At 27.5% G+C, this 17,524-nt stretch overlaps 7 protein-coding genes across 7 annotated transcripts; 2 read left to right on the top strand and 5 right to left on the bottom strand. All coding sequences in view use genetic code 12, as the record gives it.

Moving 5' to 3' along the window:
• Window positions 1–623: 623 nt before the first annotated feature.
• On the bottom strand, window positions 624–1,625 carry CD36_00810 (autophagy-related E2-like conjugation enzyme, putative; the record flags this gene model as incomplete). Its single annotated transcript, XM_002416713.1, has 1 exon — window positions 624–1,625. One exon carries the CDS (start codon window positions 1,623–1,625, stop codon window positions 624–626), a length of 1,002 nt encoding a protein of 333 aa, XP_002416758.1.
• A 743-nt stretch (window positions 1,626–2,368) lies between these two features.
• Window positions 2,369–3,088, bottom strand: CD36_00800 (conserved hypothetical protein; the record flags this gene model as incomplete). Its single annotated transcript, XM_002416712.1, has 1 exon — window positions 2,369–3,088. The coding sequence occupies one exon, from the start codon at window positions 3,086–3,088 to the stop codon at window positions 2,369–2,371; it is 720 nt and encodes a 239-aa protein (XP_002416757.1).
• A 4,319-nt stretch (window positions 3,089–7,407) lies between these two features.
• Window positions 7,408–9,225, top strand: CD36_00790 (conserved hypothetical protein; the record flags this gene model as incomplete). The annotated part of the gene is made up of 1 exon (XM_002416711.1): window positions 7,408–9,225. The coding sequence occupies one exon, from the start codon at window positions 7,408–7,410 to the stop codon at window positions 9,223–9,225; it is 1,818 nt and encodes a 605-aa protein (XP_002416756.1).
• Window positions 9,226–9,605: 380 nt separating this feature from the next.
• On the bottom strand, window positions 9,606–11,408 carry CD36_00780 (MATE family transporter, multltidrug/sodium efflux pump, putative; the record flags this gene model as incomplete). The annotated part of the gene is made up of 1 exon (XM_002416710.1): window positions 9,606–11,408. One exon carries the CDS (start codon window positions 11,406–11,408, stop codon window positions 9,606–9,608), a length of 1,803 nt encoding a protein of 600 aa, XP_002416755.1.
• Window positions 11,409–12,780: 1,372 nt separating this feature from the next.
• Window positions 12,781–13,896, bottom strand: CD36_00770 (conserved hypothetical protein; the record flags this gene model as incomplete). Its single annotated transcript, XM_002416709.1, has 1 exon — window positions 12,781–13,896. The coding sequence occupies one exon, from the start codon at window positions 13,894–13,896 to the stop codon at window positions 12,781–12,783; it is 1,116 nt and encodes a 371-aa protein (XP_002416754.1).
• A 350-nt stretch (window positions 13,897–14,246) lies between these two features.
• On the bottom strand, window positions 14,247–14,990 carry CD36_00760 (UDP-n-acetylglucosamine transferase subunit, putative; the record flags this gene model as incomplete). Its single annotated transcript, XM_002416708.1, has 1 exon — window positions 14,247–14,990. One exon carries the CDS (start codon window positions 14,988–14,990, stop codon window positions 14,247–14,249), a length of 744 nt encoding a protein of 247 aa, XP_002416753.1.
• A 515-nt stretch (window positions 14,991–15,505) lies between these two features.
• CD36_00750 (c-8 sterol isomerase, putative) lies at window positions 15,506–16,159 on the top strand (the record flags this gene model as incomplete). The annotated part of the gene is made up of 1 exon (XM_002416707.1): window positions 15,506–16,159. The coding sequence occupies one exon, from the start codon at window positions 15,506–15,508 to the stop codon at window positions 16,157–16,159; it is 654 nt and encodes a 217-aa protein (XP_002416752.1).
• Between the last annotated feature and the right edge of the window lie 1,365 nt (window positions 16,160–17,524).

Raw genomic sequence — 17,524 nt, 5'->3', positions numbered from 1 at the left:
ATATCAATATTGCAGGTAGGTTAGATAGAGTAATATATATGAATGTTGAAATAGCAATTGCAATGAATTGAGTAATTCTATTCAAACAAAAGAAAAGAAGGTTTTCTAAAAATCGGAAGATTAAAGATAAAGTTTTGTATTGATTGTTGTTTGATTGTTGTTGTTGTTGGTACAAAAGAAGAAACAGAAAAAAAGAAAGAGAAGTGAAGTGAAGTGAAAATTTAAATTCTGGAAAACAAAAGAAAAGAAAAGAAAACAAACGAAAGAAGAAGAGAAATTTCTTTGAACTTGCCAAAAAGAAGGAAATGATAAATCATTAACTGAATAACTTGTTGAATTTCTGTAGGTACCAATTATTTCTATACGGCAAGCAGAGATTAACGTATTTAATTAAATAATTCAATTATTGCCGAGTCTTCTAACAGTTGCACCCCCCCCCCATTTTCTTATTTTCTTCCCTAAAATTTATCTTTAGACATTCAAAATTTGAACAAAAGTGGATCTGAATGAAAATTTATACTATTACTAAATATTTATACTAATATTACCAATAACTACAACTGGAAGCCATAAAATACATAAAAAAGGAAAGAAAAATATTCAGACAAAGACCGTGGTTCAAATCATAATGCATCCATAGTATAATCATATTCAATACCTGGAGTAACACTGGCAATAAACTTCAAAAATATAATCAAATAATGATCAACTCTAATACCTTCCTCATCTTCTTCCTCATTATCGTGTGATTGTGAATTTTCTTCCTTTGTGGTACCTTTTTCATTAACTGATAATTTATTTAAACCATTACTTAGACTATCATCTTTCTGTTGTAAATTTTTTTTATTCAATTTTGAATGTTTCATAAGTACTTTCATAACTGATGAATGTTTACAAGGATGTATTGATACTGAAGTTGTGTTATGAGCAACGGGTAAATTCTCAATTGTGGCGGTTTTATCTTTATAATCAGAATTTATATCTTCAAACATTTGCTGTGGTAATAATGGAATACCATTAGAATCAAATCCAACTAAATATAATTTTGGAACTCGATAAGAAGTTGAATAAGTTATATATAAATCAAATCTTCGTAATTTATTATTTTTAGAATCATTGATAATATCTAAATCATCAAAGTCATCATCTTCCAATTGATGATCTTCAGATTCGTCATATTCTTGTTCTTGTTCTTCAGCATTTTCATCAATAAATTCATCAATGTCATTAATTTCTTCACTCTTATTAATTTGTGTTCCATATGAATCATCATCAATCACTCTATGAATTTTCTTTGATTTCACCCACCCTTCCTCATCTTCTTCCTCATCTTCTTCTTCTGGGTTTCCATCTTTTTTATCTTCACCAGTAAGATAATTAGATGCTCTTTGATAACTAGGAACATGTCTAGTAACAAGATATTGTTTATCTGGGGGTAAAAATGATTTTTGTAAATTTTTAGGACAATCAGTACCCCATTGCCACGTTGGAAATTTATAAACTAAATAATCTCCAGCTTTAACAAATTCTTCAGGACTAATTTCTCCTGTAGTGACAAAATTAGAATTATGATTGATAGGAGTAAGATATTCTCGTAATGATGATAATTTCGATCTTAATGACATATTATAATTAGTTTACTAATAGTGAATAATATAAAATATCTTAATACAATTAAATTGAAACAATAAGAAACAGTCTATCGATCTTTGTTGTTGTGGATATATATATATGTGTATGTATGTATGTATGTATATAATTTTTGATATTTTGCTTATCAGTATTATAAATATTTGATATAAAATCTAGTGGTGGGAAAAGGGAGAAAACAAAAAAAAAAAATTTTGGTAACAAAGTGAGAGATTTCTTTCTTTCTCACTTGCCTCCCTCGGCTCAAATTGTTATCTAACAATTAAAGGTAGTGTATTTGATTTAAGTCACGTGACTTATATGAATTTGAATAGAATTGATATTGATGGTAATACATTAGGAACAATTGTTAAATTCTAATAAATGTTTACAGTTAGGTCGGTATTTTTTCTTCATCTAAGGTGTAAGAACTAAGTTGTTGGGTAAGGAAGGTGATCCATAGAGCAGAATACTAATGATGGAAATTTTGGGTGCAAATCTTTACCAAAATTTTTAAAAAATATGAAACATTTAAAAGAAAGAACCGTGGAAACATCAAAACAAGATTTAAACGGCCGGAACAAATTCTCAAAACTTTAAATAACTTCCTACAACACGATGATTTACATTTGAAATTATAATAATTAATATATCTAATTTACTGTGTATATTGTTTTTCTTTTTTTTTGTACAACTATTGAAGAAATATTAATCCTTTAATATCAGGTATCTTTATATACTAGGCCAAGTCCAACAGGATGGCACGAAGTACTAGTGGACTTGTTCCATATTCTCTGATCATATTAAGAAAGTCATAAAATTCAAACAAACTTTCATATTTCTTTAAATTATAAGCTGTCTGACCAATAACCAGAGTTTTTGGTGATTTTTGCATATTGCCAATTATTGTCATTACAACATCTCTATCATTAACTGGATAACCACTTCTTCTTGCTAATGATGTGACTTCTGTTACTTTAAGTTGGAATCGTAAAAAATTCATCCGAGGAGAATAAGTAAGTTGATTGAATTTATTTCTTGCTATATATTCAGGAACCACATATTTGGTTACAATCATTAAATAATAAAGATTTTGTTGTCCTGTCAAAGTTTCATGAAATTGATGTTGATAATCAGGTGCAGTGGAAAATAATACATTACAGACAAGCATATTAATTCTTTCATTCCATGATTCTTGAGGGAATTTATTGGGATCTTGAGGATGATAAATGAATTTAAAAACTTCTTCAAAACCTTTTAATCTGAAAAACTTACCAAGTGCTAAAAAATAGGATACATGTTTATTTTTGGTGTTTTTGAATGTCAAGGTTGGAATATAATCATTTACATCTCTAATGTTGTATCTTTCTTCTTCTTCAATAGTTTTCAAAATGACATCTACTATTGGTTTGCAAATCTCTTTCAACTCTGCATCCAGAAGAGTTGTTGTAGTCGACATGTTTAAGGACTTGATTAAATTTCTAGTGTATAATTGAAGATATCTTTGTTAATGTCGACAATGAATAATTTATGAAATCATTTCGTCCACCCAAGTTGTAAGAAAGGAAGATATTTCTCGTCGTCGTCGTCGTCGTCGTCGTCATTATAACAACCCTTAATTTGTGCTGCTGTACACGACAAGCTAGATCATATTTTAAACAGGAAACTATAACCAATTCAATCTATGATATAAAATTTTGGTATAGAGGAGAAGTATCAAAGTGTGTTAGATAAAGATATGCCTGAATAGTATTGGAAAATCAAGAAAAATCTGTTGACCGCAAAGATGATTAAGCAAATCTTCAAATGTCACAAGTTCTGCAATTGAGTTAAATACCTTCAGTCATGAGCCGATATCTACCACGTATTCAGATAATCTAAAAAAAGAATACAAAAAACCAGATTGGATTTAAATAACTCATCACCACCACCACCACCATTAATATCATCTATCTATCATTATCGTTGGTAGGTTTTTTATTACTGCGCGATTTAGTGTATTGTTGTTTTGTAGTTTTTAATATGCACAGAAAATTTGCAAAAAAAAAAAAACATTCTCTTTCTATGAGTTATCTTCTCTTTCTTCTCACATTGATCAATTGTTGTAAGTACTAAAAATAGTTCAAGTTTGTGGTTTTTGGTTGTTGTTGATGTTTACTTATTCTTCTTCTCTTTCTGTTGTGAATGGTTTCCTAATTTGGGATTGGAATCGTCGCACACAAAAACGACGACAAAAATAAAATTCATCACCGTCTAATTGCAATTGTGTAATTATACTTTATTCTTTTCGTTTTAGTGATTGATTCGATCGATCCTTGGTTGACTTTTTTCTTAGTCATGTTTCTTAAACTAGAATGATGAGTTTGGTTAATTGAGATATATTATTCCTCAGCAATGTAAGTAAATGTGGGCTATTTCAAAGAGAGAAATGACCGGAATGATAAGGAGTTAGTTAGTTAGCAAGTTATCAAATTAATCAAAAGATAAGTTGATTTCAAGAAAGTTTGCATGAAAGATAATAAATATCCTTGATTCTTCTTTTATAGAAAAGAATAACAATGAAAAAAAGAAACTAAACAAAGTAATATTAGATATTCTCGAGAAATACGAAACACAAAGAAAAAACCCTTCAACAGCAACAACAGTAACTACAGTAGTCTCAGACATTACTACTATTTTTGGTTTTAACAAAAACAAAATAATTGAAAACAGGGAAGAAGAAATGTAGACAAACTCAAGTGCAATTCTTTTGGTTTTATGGTATCATCACAACAAGTTTATGTTTGAATATTTTACAATCTCATTGTTTGATATTAAGTCTTCTTTTTAAGATAAATTGTAAACATGCCTACTGTTTCAATTGGAATCAATAGTTTCTGAAAGTTCTCTTCGACCAAGCAATCTATTAGTACATGTCTTTTCAATTAAGATATAAATCAATCAACACTTTTCTTCTTTTTTGAACACAATTCTGTGGAACAAAAAAAAGTATCAAATGACTCGTATAATAATTTTAGTTGGTCTTTTTTTAGAATTTTGTTTTATGAAGTTCGTTGATGATGATGATGATACTAAGTTAAGATTATTAGATTATTAGCCTGTAGGTGTGTTTGTAATTTGTTTACATTTATATTTTTTTTTCGCGTGTTTACTGTTTCCTAATTAGGACACATTACGTAAGTTTAACATTTGGCTGCAATTTTTTTTTAAAGGACGTGTAATTGTGTACAGTTTGTAAATAATTGTTTCTTTCTTTTGGTTGGGGATCGGGACCAAAAAAATTATATTCTCGTTGTCGCCTCGCGCTACCTAATGATAATTCATACATATGTCAATCAAATACCGCGGTCTTCAACCTCGTTCCTCAAGTTTATGTGTTTGGTTTGGTTGCCCCCATTATTTTCATTCTCCACCGCCTCCCTTTGAACACTCGCCACAATATTTTTCAACCCATAATTATAATAACTAGTAGAACTTATTTTAATTCAGTGTGTATAACTGTTGGCACATCAATTTCTGACATTTTATTGGTGGGGGGGGGGTTTATTGTTAGGGTCACGTAAATTTAATTCAATATTTTTTTTTGTCTTTCCTGATCGACCAAAGATTTATGTATGGTTTTAATTTTAGTTAAATTTTCAATTTTGCGGCATAAATATTAAATCTCATAAATTCTACAAATAGACAAATAATAAACAACAACGACAACAGCACCAATTTTGCTTCATCTTTAATCTCACATTGTCTAATTAAACTTACTATCATTAGCCTCAACACCCAATATACTGTGAGAATACACGTAACTTTATATTACAAACATTCATTAGCTTCGGAATAATTCTTCACCAGTTTATAGCATTTCCATATTATAACGTAGAGAGAAGAAAAGAAGGGAATTCTGATTCAAATCGTCGCCAATCAAATAAGTTGATCAATTGATATTTTTTTTTCTTGAATAATAATAATATTAAATGGAAACTATATTAGCCTCCTCCCCTAGTGTAGTCAACTGTTAGGTAAAACACGCTAAATAAAAATAGATTGATGTTATGTTGTTGTTGTTGCTGCTATAAACTACCTTAATCACCAAACCCCGTTGTTTTTTTGTCAATGAAACGTATTCGATTAGACGAGTAGTAGTTATAGTCCATTGGTAAATATAGTGAAACATCTTTTTTTATACCTTTGTTACAAAGTAGACACGAAATTTAGAGATCTATATTATTATTTTTTTCATTGGTTCTATTGTTGGAGAGGTTAAGTAGTAGTAGTTGATACTCTCTAGTTCAAGGGTTTTGAAAAAGGGTGTTGTTGTTACAGTAGAAGTTGTAGATTAACTAAAATTGAAAAGCAGATTAAATGTTTGTGTCGCCATTGTGTTGTAAAGACAATAGAAGGAAGAATTAAAAATTTACAGAGCGTGTTTTTGAGTTTGATGGATGATTCTGTTTTCTTTCTTTTGCGGAGGGAGCGAGCGAGGGAGCGAGGGAGCGCGACGCAAAAAAACCATCACAGGCCGAAATAAACAAAACAACAACAATAATAATAATAATAATAATAATGAAAATAACTCTCGCGCGAGAAAGATTCAAGCGCGTGCTTTACATTGGTTAGAAGAATACGAACATAAAGGATGGGAAAATTGATCAGAAATAACATAACAAGAGAAGGTAAACAATAATTAGTTGAAACCTTGTTTCCAAAAATTAAAGATATCAAAATATTTACGGTTAAACCAAGTATAGTAATTAGATCATACTTGATTGAACACTAACAAATTGTTGTTATACAACTTAGTACATTTAGTTTTTTGACACGAACTGTTTCGATCTTAGGAATGACTCGAATGATTATAAAATAATAATTGACGTATGAGGAGGAAATGCGAATAAATGAATATAATCAAGAAACAAGAAATTAAAACACACGTAATAATAATCAACTAACAGATGCGTTTGAGATATCTCTGTTTCTCTCTCTTTCTATAGCCAGGACTTATCAGTTCAAACTGAATTCAGTGTGATCTTTAACGGTTGCATCAACATTCCCTCTTTGACTAAATATGGAATGGTGGTTGATTGATTACTGTCGAACTGGAATGATCTAATGGTTATGATAATAGTTGGAAATCTGTGTATCTGTGTATCTGTGTGCGTGTGTGCGTGTGTGCGTGTGTGCGTGTGTGTGCATATGGTGGATTTATTATTTGTTTTGAACAATGCCTAAAATGGTAATTTGGTATTGACACCCTCTTTATGAAAAAGAATTGTGCCTCAAAATTGGGAGCCTAATAAAATAATGGTGGAACAAAAACACCAAAAACACCAATTTTGAAAACAACAACAACAAGAATCAACAAGAACGAAAAATTTTTGACTAAATTTCTTTCCTTAAATTCTTCCTCTAACATCTTCTTGTACTGTAATTACTAGCCTACTTGTTATTATTATTATTATTTATTATAATAATACTTACAAAGTACCCAAAAAAAAAAAAAACAGTCCTGTTATTTTTCAATTCAATTTTCATTTTCATTTTCATTTTCATTTTCATTCTTATTCTTATTCTATTTCTCCTTTCTTCATTCACCAACTTTTGATTGTTGAACTTTGTTTCTTCACATTTCCAATAACATCATCAACAACCACTTCAACTAATACACACACTTACACGTTCAATTGAAGTTTAAGGAAGAGAAAATTTATCCACATTTAACCAACAAAAAAGTAATACCCGTCACGTCCTTTTTTCTCCCCCCCCCACTAAAAAAAAAAAATCATGTCATTAACAACTAATAGAATTGCATTATCAACAATTAAGGATAGTCATTTGAACTCATCACCTTCAAACACCCCTTCCAAAGACAAGAAACGCCCAACGTTATACAATACAAATAAACCCAAATCTAAATTATTTAGTCCTTCACATATGAGGATTAGACAACCTGATTTAATAACAAAATCATTTTCAATTGCTCATTCAGCAACTAGTTTGAATAAAAAGTTTTCACCATTACGTGCTGTTAGTTTTTCTGATTATAGATCGACGTTATCAAATAAACCATCATCATCATCAACGTCGTCGTCATCTCCATCGAATTTGAAACTTCAATCCACTGATGACGCGTTTAAAAATGATACAATTGGATTAGCTGCTACTAAATTGAAATTAAAATTGCAATTGGCTCTTTATAAAGTTCAACAAAACAAACAAACACGCCTCAAAGCCACAAAATACTATAACAACAACCAAAATTACATCAATAGTTATAACCATAAAATTCATAAAAGTAATGGTCATAAATCAATGGCAATTAAACTCAATTCAATATTGGGGTCACTTGAAAGTCCTCCAACTTCAAACAGAACATCACCGGTGTCGGCTTATGAATCACCAAACACTACTAACAACAACAACAACAACAACAACAACAATAATAATTACATGTTTAAATCATCAACAGCATCATTACCTACACCACCAGAACAAATAACCGCCGCCACCACCACCACCACTGCCAATTATTATTCTCATTCTATTAATGTCAATTTAAATGCTACTCCAAGATTCAACAAAACAAAAATGTTGAAAAATAAAAAAGTTGGTGAAACAATTAATAGTGCTACTTCAACTTTAAATAAAGTTGCTAATTCACGTACTAAAAATAACAAAATTAATAAATCTTCCAAACTTAAATTATTTCAAATTAAGAAAAATTCCATTTATTATTGTTCAAATCAAAAGAAATTACCTTTAATTCAAAATGATATCATACATTGCAATAATCAATTAAAACATTCTAATCATTTAGATATTACTGCAGCTGGTAGTCAATCATTTAATAATAATATGAGTGCTCCTTCATCTCAAGGGATTAGTGGTGGCAATAATATGTCATTTTTCACTTATTATCCACATAGTCAAGAACAAGAATCATCACAAAACAGTACTACTACCACCACCACAAACATAGGAGCTACTAGATTACCATCAATAACCGTTGATCGTACAACCAGTAACAACAACAACAACAAAAATAACAATTATACACAAAACTCATATTATTCTGGTCTTGGCGCTACCAATAACGCATTACCATCAATTAATAAGATTTTGAAAACTCCAATTAGAAGAGCTAATAATGCCATGAAACAATTTCTGTTTCAAAGATCATTTAATAATGCTGCTCCATTAGTTACTACTACTACTACTACTAATAATAATAATAACAATAACAACAGTTATGGTAATGATGAAACTACTATTGATGAAGATAATGAAATGACGATTATTCAAAACACTACTATTAATAATACTACTATAGATCAAAATGCTACTATTGTTATTGATGAAAAAACCGAATATGATATTGACCAAGAACAAATTATTCAAAAAAACAAACATTCAGCAAACAAGAAAGAAGAAGTAGAAGAAGAAGAAGAAGACAAAAATGAAGAAGAAAATGATGATATTAATAGTCCATCAAAACAACAAGATATTCTTACTTCATCACCATTAAGTAATCAACAATTTACTACACCTAATAAATTTAGTGTTGCTAAATCATTATTACAATTAGGTGGTCATAGAATGTGAACCTTTTAGTTTTATGGTATTTTTTTAGTTATAAAATACATTCTTCTTTTTCTTCTTTTCTTTTATTCTATTCCATTCTTCTAATTGTTTTTATTTATTAATTGATTGATTGATTGTTTGTTTTTGTTTTGTTTTGAAAGCTATTTCTGTATTATAGATATATATAAAAAAGTTGATTACATTATCACCCATCTCACCCCACTAACGTTATCCTGTCCAATTCATACCTGGTTACCTTTCATATATATATATGTATGGTTAACATAATTATAAATATACATTATTAAAGAAAACAGCATATTTCTTTTTCTCTATATATTGTTTTGTTATCTAATGAGAGACTTGTTCTTGTTGTTGTTAGCAATTTTCTATCTTCATTTTTATACAATAATTGAATTACTCATACTAGGTAATATTGAATGAGCATCAATATTCAAATTACCATCTTCAATAATAGCTTCTTCAATACAATCATCAATGATTTTTTTCCAATTACTAGTAATGACAAAATAAGTTTGAATAAATGAAACAAAAATCAAGGCAATAATCATTCCAAACCATAATCCTAATAATTCATATTGGAAAATAAATGCTAAAGTATAAGCAAATGGTAAAGCAATTAAATAATAACCAATTAAATTAACCATTCCACCAATCATTTGTCGTCCTTGACCTCGTAATACTCCAGCAGTGGCACATGATAAACAATCATTAATTTGATAAATTGATCCCACAATTAAAACTTTAGTAGCTAATTCAATAACAATATTATCTTCACTATATAATGAAGCTAAATTATGACGGAAAGTTAACATAAATCCACAATTGAAAAATCCAATAAATGTTGCTGTATATAATACTGCATAAGTGGATTTTTTAGCAGCAGTTTTTGAAGCAGCACCAATATACCAAGCAATTCTTGTTCCTGCTGCTATTGATAAAGCAAAAGGGATTTGATAAAATATAACACAAGTAGTACTAATAATAGATTGAGCAGCTAATACTTCAGTACCAAATTTAGCTGCTTGGAAAGTTATAATTTCAAAAGCTAACCATTCTGCTTCAACCATAAGTACTCCTGGTATACTTAATTTAATCATTTTATTCCAATGTTGGAAAAAAATTTTATGATAAAGTTTATAATATTGATATTGTTGAGGCCAACATTGATAACCATCAATAAAAAATATATAACCATATAACATAAAACACATGATCCAATTAGTAATTATTACTGATATAGGAGCACCAATAAAACCTAAACCAATTGATTTATTCCATACTAATAAATAATTAAGTAAACCATTTAATGGAGCACATATAATTAATACTAAAGTTGAAGCATGGAAAATTCCTTGAGTTTGTAAAAAATGTTTAGCATTTTCAAATAATATAAATCCTGGTAATCCTATAGTTAATATTTTAAGATATTTCCCTGCTAATTTACACATGGCAATAGATTCTTCACCAATAATAAGAATTAATAAAGGTTCAGTTCCGAAAACCCAAAAAATTGCCATTGGGATATAAAGTAATAATAATAAATAATTACATCGAATAAAATGAACTCCAACAGAATTATAATCTTTCCTACCAAAAGCTTGAGCACATAAAGTATCTAAACAAGTAGAAACTCCTTGAATTATAGCATACCCACTAATATTAGCTGTCATAGAACTTAAACTAACTGCAGCTAATTCTGTTGAACCTAATCTACCAACAGAAAATACTGAAGCTACTGTTAATGAATATTGTAATAAAAATGTTATAATTAATGGTAATGAATATTTTATAATGACTTTAATTTCATTAAAAATTGTTGTTTTAGGTTCAGGATCAATTTCTTGTTGATGAATTTCAATAATATCATTAATTGAATAAGATTTCCCTGATATTAATGAACTTCGAGAAATTGATCGAGTTAAACGTGGTGAAGCAACTCCACTAGTTGTGGTACCACCAGTTGTGGTACCACCACCACCAGTTGCACCAGTTGCAGTAGTCACGGGTAAAGCAAATGATTTAGGGATTTTATCATGACCAACTGATGCTATTGATTGTCTACGTTGTTGAACATATGAAACAATTTCATTTTCATCGATTTCTGAACATTTACTTGATCTTCGAGATCGATGAGATGTAAATGGGAATAATAATGGAGTTATTTCATTTTCATCAGACATGATTAACACAGTACTAAGGGGGGGGGGGGGAAGGGGGGGAAGGGGGGAAAAGATATCTGAATATGTAAATAAGTAAAAGAGAGAGAGAGAGAGGAAATGATGAGAGATGGGAGATATGGGGAGGTTTATATAGGATTGTATTATTTTATTTGATCATTGGGGGGGTGGGAAGTGGGGCAAAAAGAAAAACTAAACAGAGAGAAAGAAGCTCGGAATTATTTTCTTCATTTAGCGGCTAAATCTATAAGAGGATTGGTATAAGTATAGGTTAGGTCATCTTTTACAAGAATAATCAAATTTAACCAAAATCAAATTATAAAATGAGGGAATTTATTCCATTAATTCCATATATGTAGAAATAATGGGTGGAGTATTCTTAAAAGTGGTAATAGCAAGAAGAAGGAAAGGAAAGGAAAGGAAATCTCGCTCCTCATTAACATTCTCCTTTCTAATTCTATTTATCAAATGAATGAAAAAAAAAAAAAAATAAAAATAAAATGAAATGAAACAAGAAGTAAAATATTTAAGATTTCAATATTAACTAATTAGAAGGTTTATCGATAATAATTCGTTGGAAATCAAATCTTATCTGAATGTTTAAAATTTTAATTCTAAATTTTTAATTTTTAATTTTTTTTTTAATCGCGCGTATCAAATCAAATCAAAGCCAAATCAAAGCCAAATCATCAAAATCAAAGTGAAAACATAATCATCCATCGAGATATCAAATATATATTTGACATAAAAAGAGAATATATATATATATATACTGACTAAACTCCTGATTATTTCTTTTTCTTTTTTGAGGGATTTAATTCCTTTTGAAACTAAAGAAAAAACTTCTTATTGATATTTTCAATTCATTTAGGATTTTCTTATCTTGATAGGAGAGCCTAAAGGAGAGCCTAAAGGAGAGCCTAAAGGAGAGCCTAAAGGAGAGGGCCTAGTTAATTTTATGCGTAGGGTATGTTAATATGTCATTTATATACATCCTTCTCTTCATGCTCCTACATTTTACATTTTTTTCAATCATTTTCTTCTTTTACCTTGAATAGTATATAAACTATAGGTATCACTCCTAAAATAGAGAAACTTAATGTATAAATCGAAAACTTTTCTTCATGATCAGTCTTATTTGCCCTACTACTCAATTTATCAATATATATATATATATATATATATATATATATACATGTATTGTCATGAACCGATCTCTATGACTCATCCTATTATGACTCATCTTATTCTCTACTACTCTCTTACTCAATCCCTTCTACTATAAATTTGTCTTTTATTCCTCTATTTTTATTATCTTGTTTACTATTTTTGTTTAACATACGATTTTATCTTTAACTTTCCTTCGACATGTATATTAAATCTTCATATATGCTTCATTAACTAATCCTCCAATATATTTTATACCATCATCATCATTATTATTATCATGCTGATTATTATTAATTTTATTCTGTAAATCATTATTGAAATTAATAGTTTGATTCAATTGATCAATAGTAGTAATATTTTTAAATTTATTTTTAATTATCATATCAAAAATTATTGATTCTATATCAATAATAGGATAATTATCTATTATTGATTTTGAAGATAATTCAAATAATTGATAAATGGTTTTAATTTTTAAATTTATAAAATAATTAGTTAATTTAATAATATTATTTTCAATTATATTATGATATAATTTATCAAATTTCATTAATTGATTAATAATATTATAATAACCATTATTAAAATTATGATTTATAATGATATTAAATAATTCAAATGATACAAATGGTTGTGATTGTACTTGTTTTAATATTTCTATACTAGGATTATTGATAATAGTATTAGTCAGATGTTGTTGTTGTTGTTGTTGTTGTTGTTGGACATGAATTTCATTGATTAAATGATTTAAAATATTATCATTTCGGAAATCATAATTTGAAAGTAAATAAAGTTGTAAAATTTTCAAATTTAATTTATCTTTTAAATCACGAAAATTATTGTTATTGTTATTGTTACTGTTGTTGAGATTATTTAGAATTAACATTTTTTTATTAATTAAATCAATAAAATTATCATATTTTAATTCTTTAAATAAATATTGATAATCACTTTGTAAATCATTTAATTTTGTTTTAATAAATATATTTATCAATTGATCATCATTAATATTATTAAAATTATTTTCATGAGTTGTTGTTGTTGTTAATTTAACACCAGTAGTATTCATTAATAAATCTTGTTCCATTATTGTTTTAATTAATGGTTCTTTAGGATAATTTATCATTAATAATTCAACTTTTAATAAATTAATAATTAATTTAAAACATTCATTATTGATTGATATTGATGATGATACATTTAATTCTATAAGATCATTCTTTGATAATGTTGTTATGACATTTTGTAATTGATATAATTTATCTATTTTAGATAATGATGAATCATTAATAATTTCCAATATGATATTATGATTATTCATAAGTCCCTTCACAGATTTAGGTGTTCAATTGATTAAAAAGAAGAAGAAGAAGAAGGAGTAGAAGAAGAAGGAGAGAGTTCAAAAGAATTTGAAATTGTGTAAAACCAACAATCCTTTTTTTTTTTTGAAAGATAACACGACCAGATATATTTAACCAATGTCACGTGATTTTAAAAACAACACTAAATTGTATCATTGGAATTTTTACAAGAATACGTTTAAATTAAACCTACAACTTGGTTATGATTGATAATGATTAAATAAATAAATAAATAAAGATTATTTATTTATTTACATTTCATAAAAAGTATAAATACCCTTATCCCCCCCTGGCCGCATATCTTCTTCTATCAATTTTTATCTAATTCTTCACAAATTATGGTTTCAATTATTGATCCATTAGTTTGAGGTAATTTCTTCAATATTAAATTCCCATTAATTAATTGATTCAATTGATTCCAAAATTCATTATTATCCATATTTTCATTATCATTATTATCATTATTATTGACATTGGCATTAACATTAACATTAACATATTTTTTTAAATCTTTAATTGAATAATATATACAATAATTTAATTTTTTAAATTGTTGAGCAATTTCTAATTGATGATTATCCATTAATTTATCATTAATAATAATAATTAATGGTTTATTTAAATATAAACTATCAATAATTGATCCTGTACCTCCATGACTAATTATTAAATCAATTTTTTCAATATATTTATTAATATTTGAACTATATGAAAATGCCAAAATTTCAATATCACAATTCTTAAATAATTGTATTCCTTCGTCGTCATTGTCGTCATCATTGTTGTCGTTGTCGTTGTCGTTGTCATTGTTGCCTATGGTAGAAATTTCTTTCCGTTTTAGATTAAATAAATTAATTAAATTATATTTATTAATGATTTCATTGAAAAAAATTTCACTTAAATTAATTGAATTTTTAATTTCATGACCATATTGTATTATTAATTTATTAATTTTTAAATTTATTAAATTATTAAGAAATTGAGGTGATAAAATTATTTCAATTAATGATTTGAAAGTAATGGTGGCTCCAGTAGTAATTAATATTGATTTCATAATTACTAGGATGTGATGTAAAAAAATTATTAATTGATTAATCGGATAAATTAGTCTTGATTCTTGGTTGATTGGTTTGTTGGTTGGTTGATTGGTTGTTATGATTTGTGATATTAATATCTGGTATCCGAATAGTTTTTGTATTATCGTATAAACAAAAAAAAAAAATAAAGAAAGAAAGAAAGAAAGAAAGAAGAAGAAGTTTTTTTAAGGAGTGTGTGGATTGATGAGATTTTAAACGACAATGATAATAACTTGCCAAATGGAGAAGATCAAACGAACGAACGAACGAACGAACAAAAATTTGAAAATTTGAAAAAAAATCTTTGGAAAAAAAAAAAATACCAAACCAAACCAAACATCATCAATTATCAGATTATATTATTAAATAGTATATTCTTTTGTCAATAGTTTTATTGGATAGTCATAATTATTGATAAACCATTATCAACTTTGGAGGAAACATTCAGTAACAACAACAACAACAACAACAACAACAAAAAACCTGTATCAATATGAAGTTATTATTAATAGGAATTATTCCAATTGCATTATATGCTATTTTCAATTATTTATTTTATACTTGGTTACCTACTAATTATTTATTTGATAAAGAAATATTACAACAATTAGTTCAAGAAACATTAAAAGATCATTCTGATGGTAATTCTACTGCCATTATGATTGATTTAACTTTCAAAATTCAAAAACAATACCCAAATATTATTAATGATTTAAATTTTAATGATTGGGTTTATAATAATGCTGGAGGAGCAATGGGGACAATGTTTATTTTACATGCATCAATTTCGGAATATTTAATATTTTTTGGTACAGCAATTGGTACTGAAGGTCATACTGGAGTTCATTTTGCTGATGATTATTTTACAATTTTAACTGGTGAACAAAGAGCAGCTTATTCTGGATCATTAATACCAGAAATTTATTTACCAGGTGATCAACATCATTTACCAAAAGGTCATGTTAAACAATATTCTATGCCAGGTGAATCATTTGCTTTAGAATTGGCTCAAGGTTGGATTCCAGCAATGTTACCATTTGGATTTTTAGATACTTTAACTTCAACTATGGATTTTCATACTTTTTATTTGACAGCTTATTTTACTGGTAAAGATATGATTAAAAATTTATTAAATGGGAAATTCTAAAAAAAATAAAATAAATAAAAAAAAAAAAAAAAACATATAATAATGTTTAATGTTTAGTTAGTTGCAAAGTATTTAGAAACAACAAAATCATTTATAAGGATACATACAAATAAATAACACGTTACATCATTCTAATAATAATAATCATAATAATAATTGTAGTAGAATAATTTGATAGATAATAATGAAAAATATAACACTAATCAGGTGCAAGTCACGTGATTGACAAAGAATAATAATAATAATAACAACAACAACAAAAAAAACAAATTGTTGCAAAAAAAAAAAAAAAAAAATGGCCAATTAAATTGGCAGGTATTAAACCCATAGTTTATAATAGAGGATTATCCTGTTATTATTATGTGGATAAGGTTTAGATCTCTTTTTTTGATAGGAATATTCAAATTGACACCAAAAGTTATCATTCATCTAACTATTAACTAACTAACTAACTAACTAACTAACTAACTAACTAACTAACTTTCCTTTGATGTCAAATATTGGGGAATGATGCAATTGATTTGTGTTGACATTGATAGAAAGAACAAACTCACACCGTTAAAAAAAAAAAAAAAGGAATTCTTATTAGGAACTGCTCCCCCCTCCCCCCCCTCTCCCCGCCGTCATTAAATTCTGCTGATAATGTATTTCAAAATCTGGATTAATTACAAATGCTCAAAATAAAAAAGTGGAACAGAAGAGGTGATCTGGAGTAGCTTTAGTAGTAGTAAGTCATTACTTGAATAGTAGCAATTAATTGTAAAGTCTTTCTTACACAAGGCGGGAAAGAAAGGAAGGAAGGAAGGAAGAAAAAAAAAGAAAAAAAAAAAATTCCAACACAAGAAAATGTTTGTGTTTCAGATTAGAATGGAATGTTCTTTTCACTCCAAATAATTTACATACATACATAAATATGTATATATATTTAAATGTATATCAACGCCCACATTTATAACAGTTTTAACTCAAATCGAATTCGAATCGAATAATTGTCATACTTAATTGGTCTTTATGTTTTTTTTTTTTTTTTTCTTTCAATTTCAAAAAGTGAATCTTAAGCGAACAAGAAGTAGAAGAATAGATATAATAGATGTTATGTATGTATGTATGTATGTTATAGATCAAATAATAATAATTGCTTTCTTGTTTCAAAATGTATAAATAAATTATTATTATTGTGAGAGTAGTAGTAGTAACTATCTTTTATCATCACGTGAGTAATCAAAATGGTTTTTATTTCTACAATTAGTATTCCCAAATTTTTTTTTTTTTTCCCCCCATATCACACCCTCTCTCCAATAACATAATATAATATAATATACTGTATTGTATTGTATTATACTGTATTGTTTTGTAAAAAAAAAA

This window comes from Candida dubliniensis, chromosome 1 (genome assembly GCF_000026945.1).
Source record: "Candida dubliniensis CD36 chromosome 1, complete sequence".
Taxonomy (NCBI): domain Eukaryota; kingdom Fungi; phylum Ascomycota; class Pichiomycetes; order Serinales; family Debaryomycetaceae; genus Candida; species Candida dubliniensis.
This window is presented reverse-complemented; position numbering and strand designations above follow the sequence as displayed.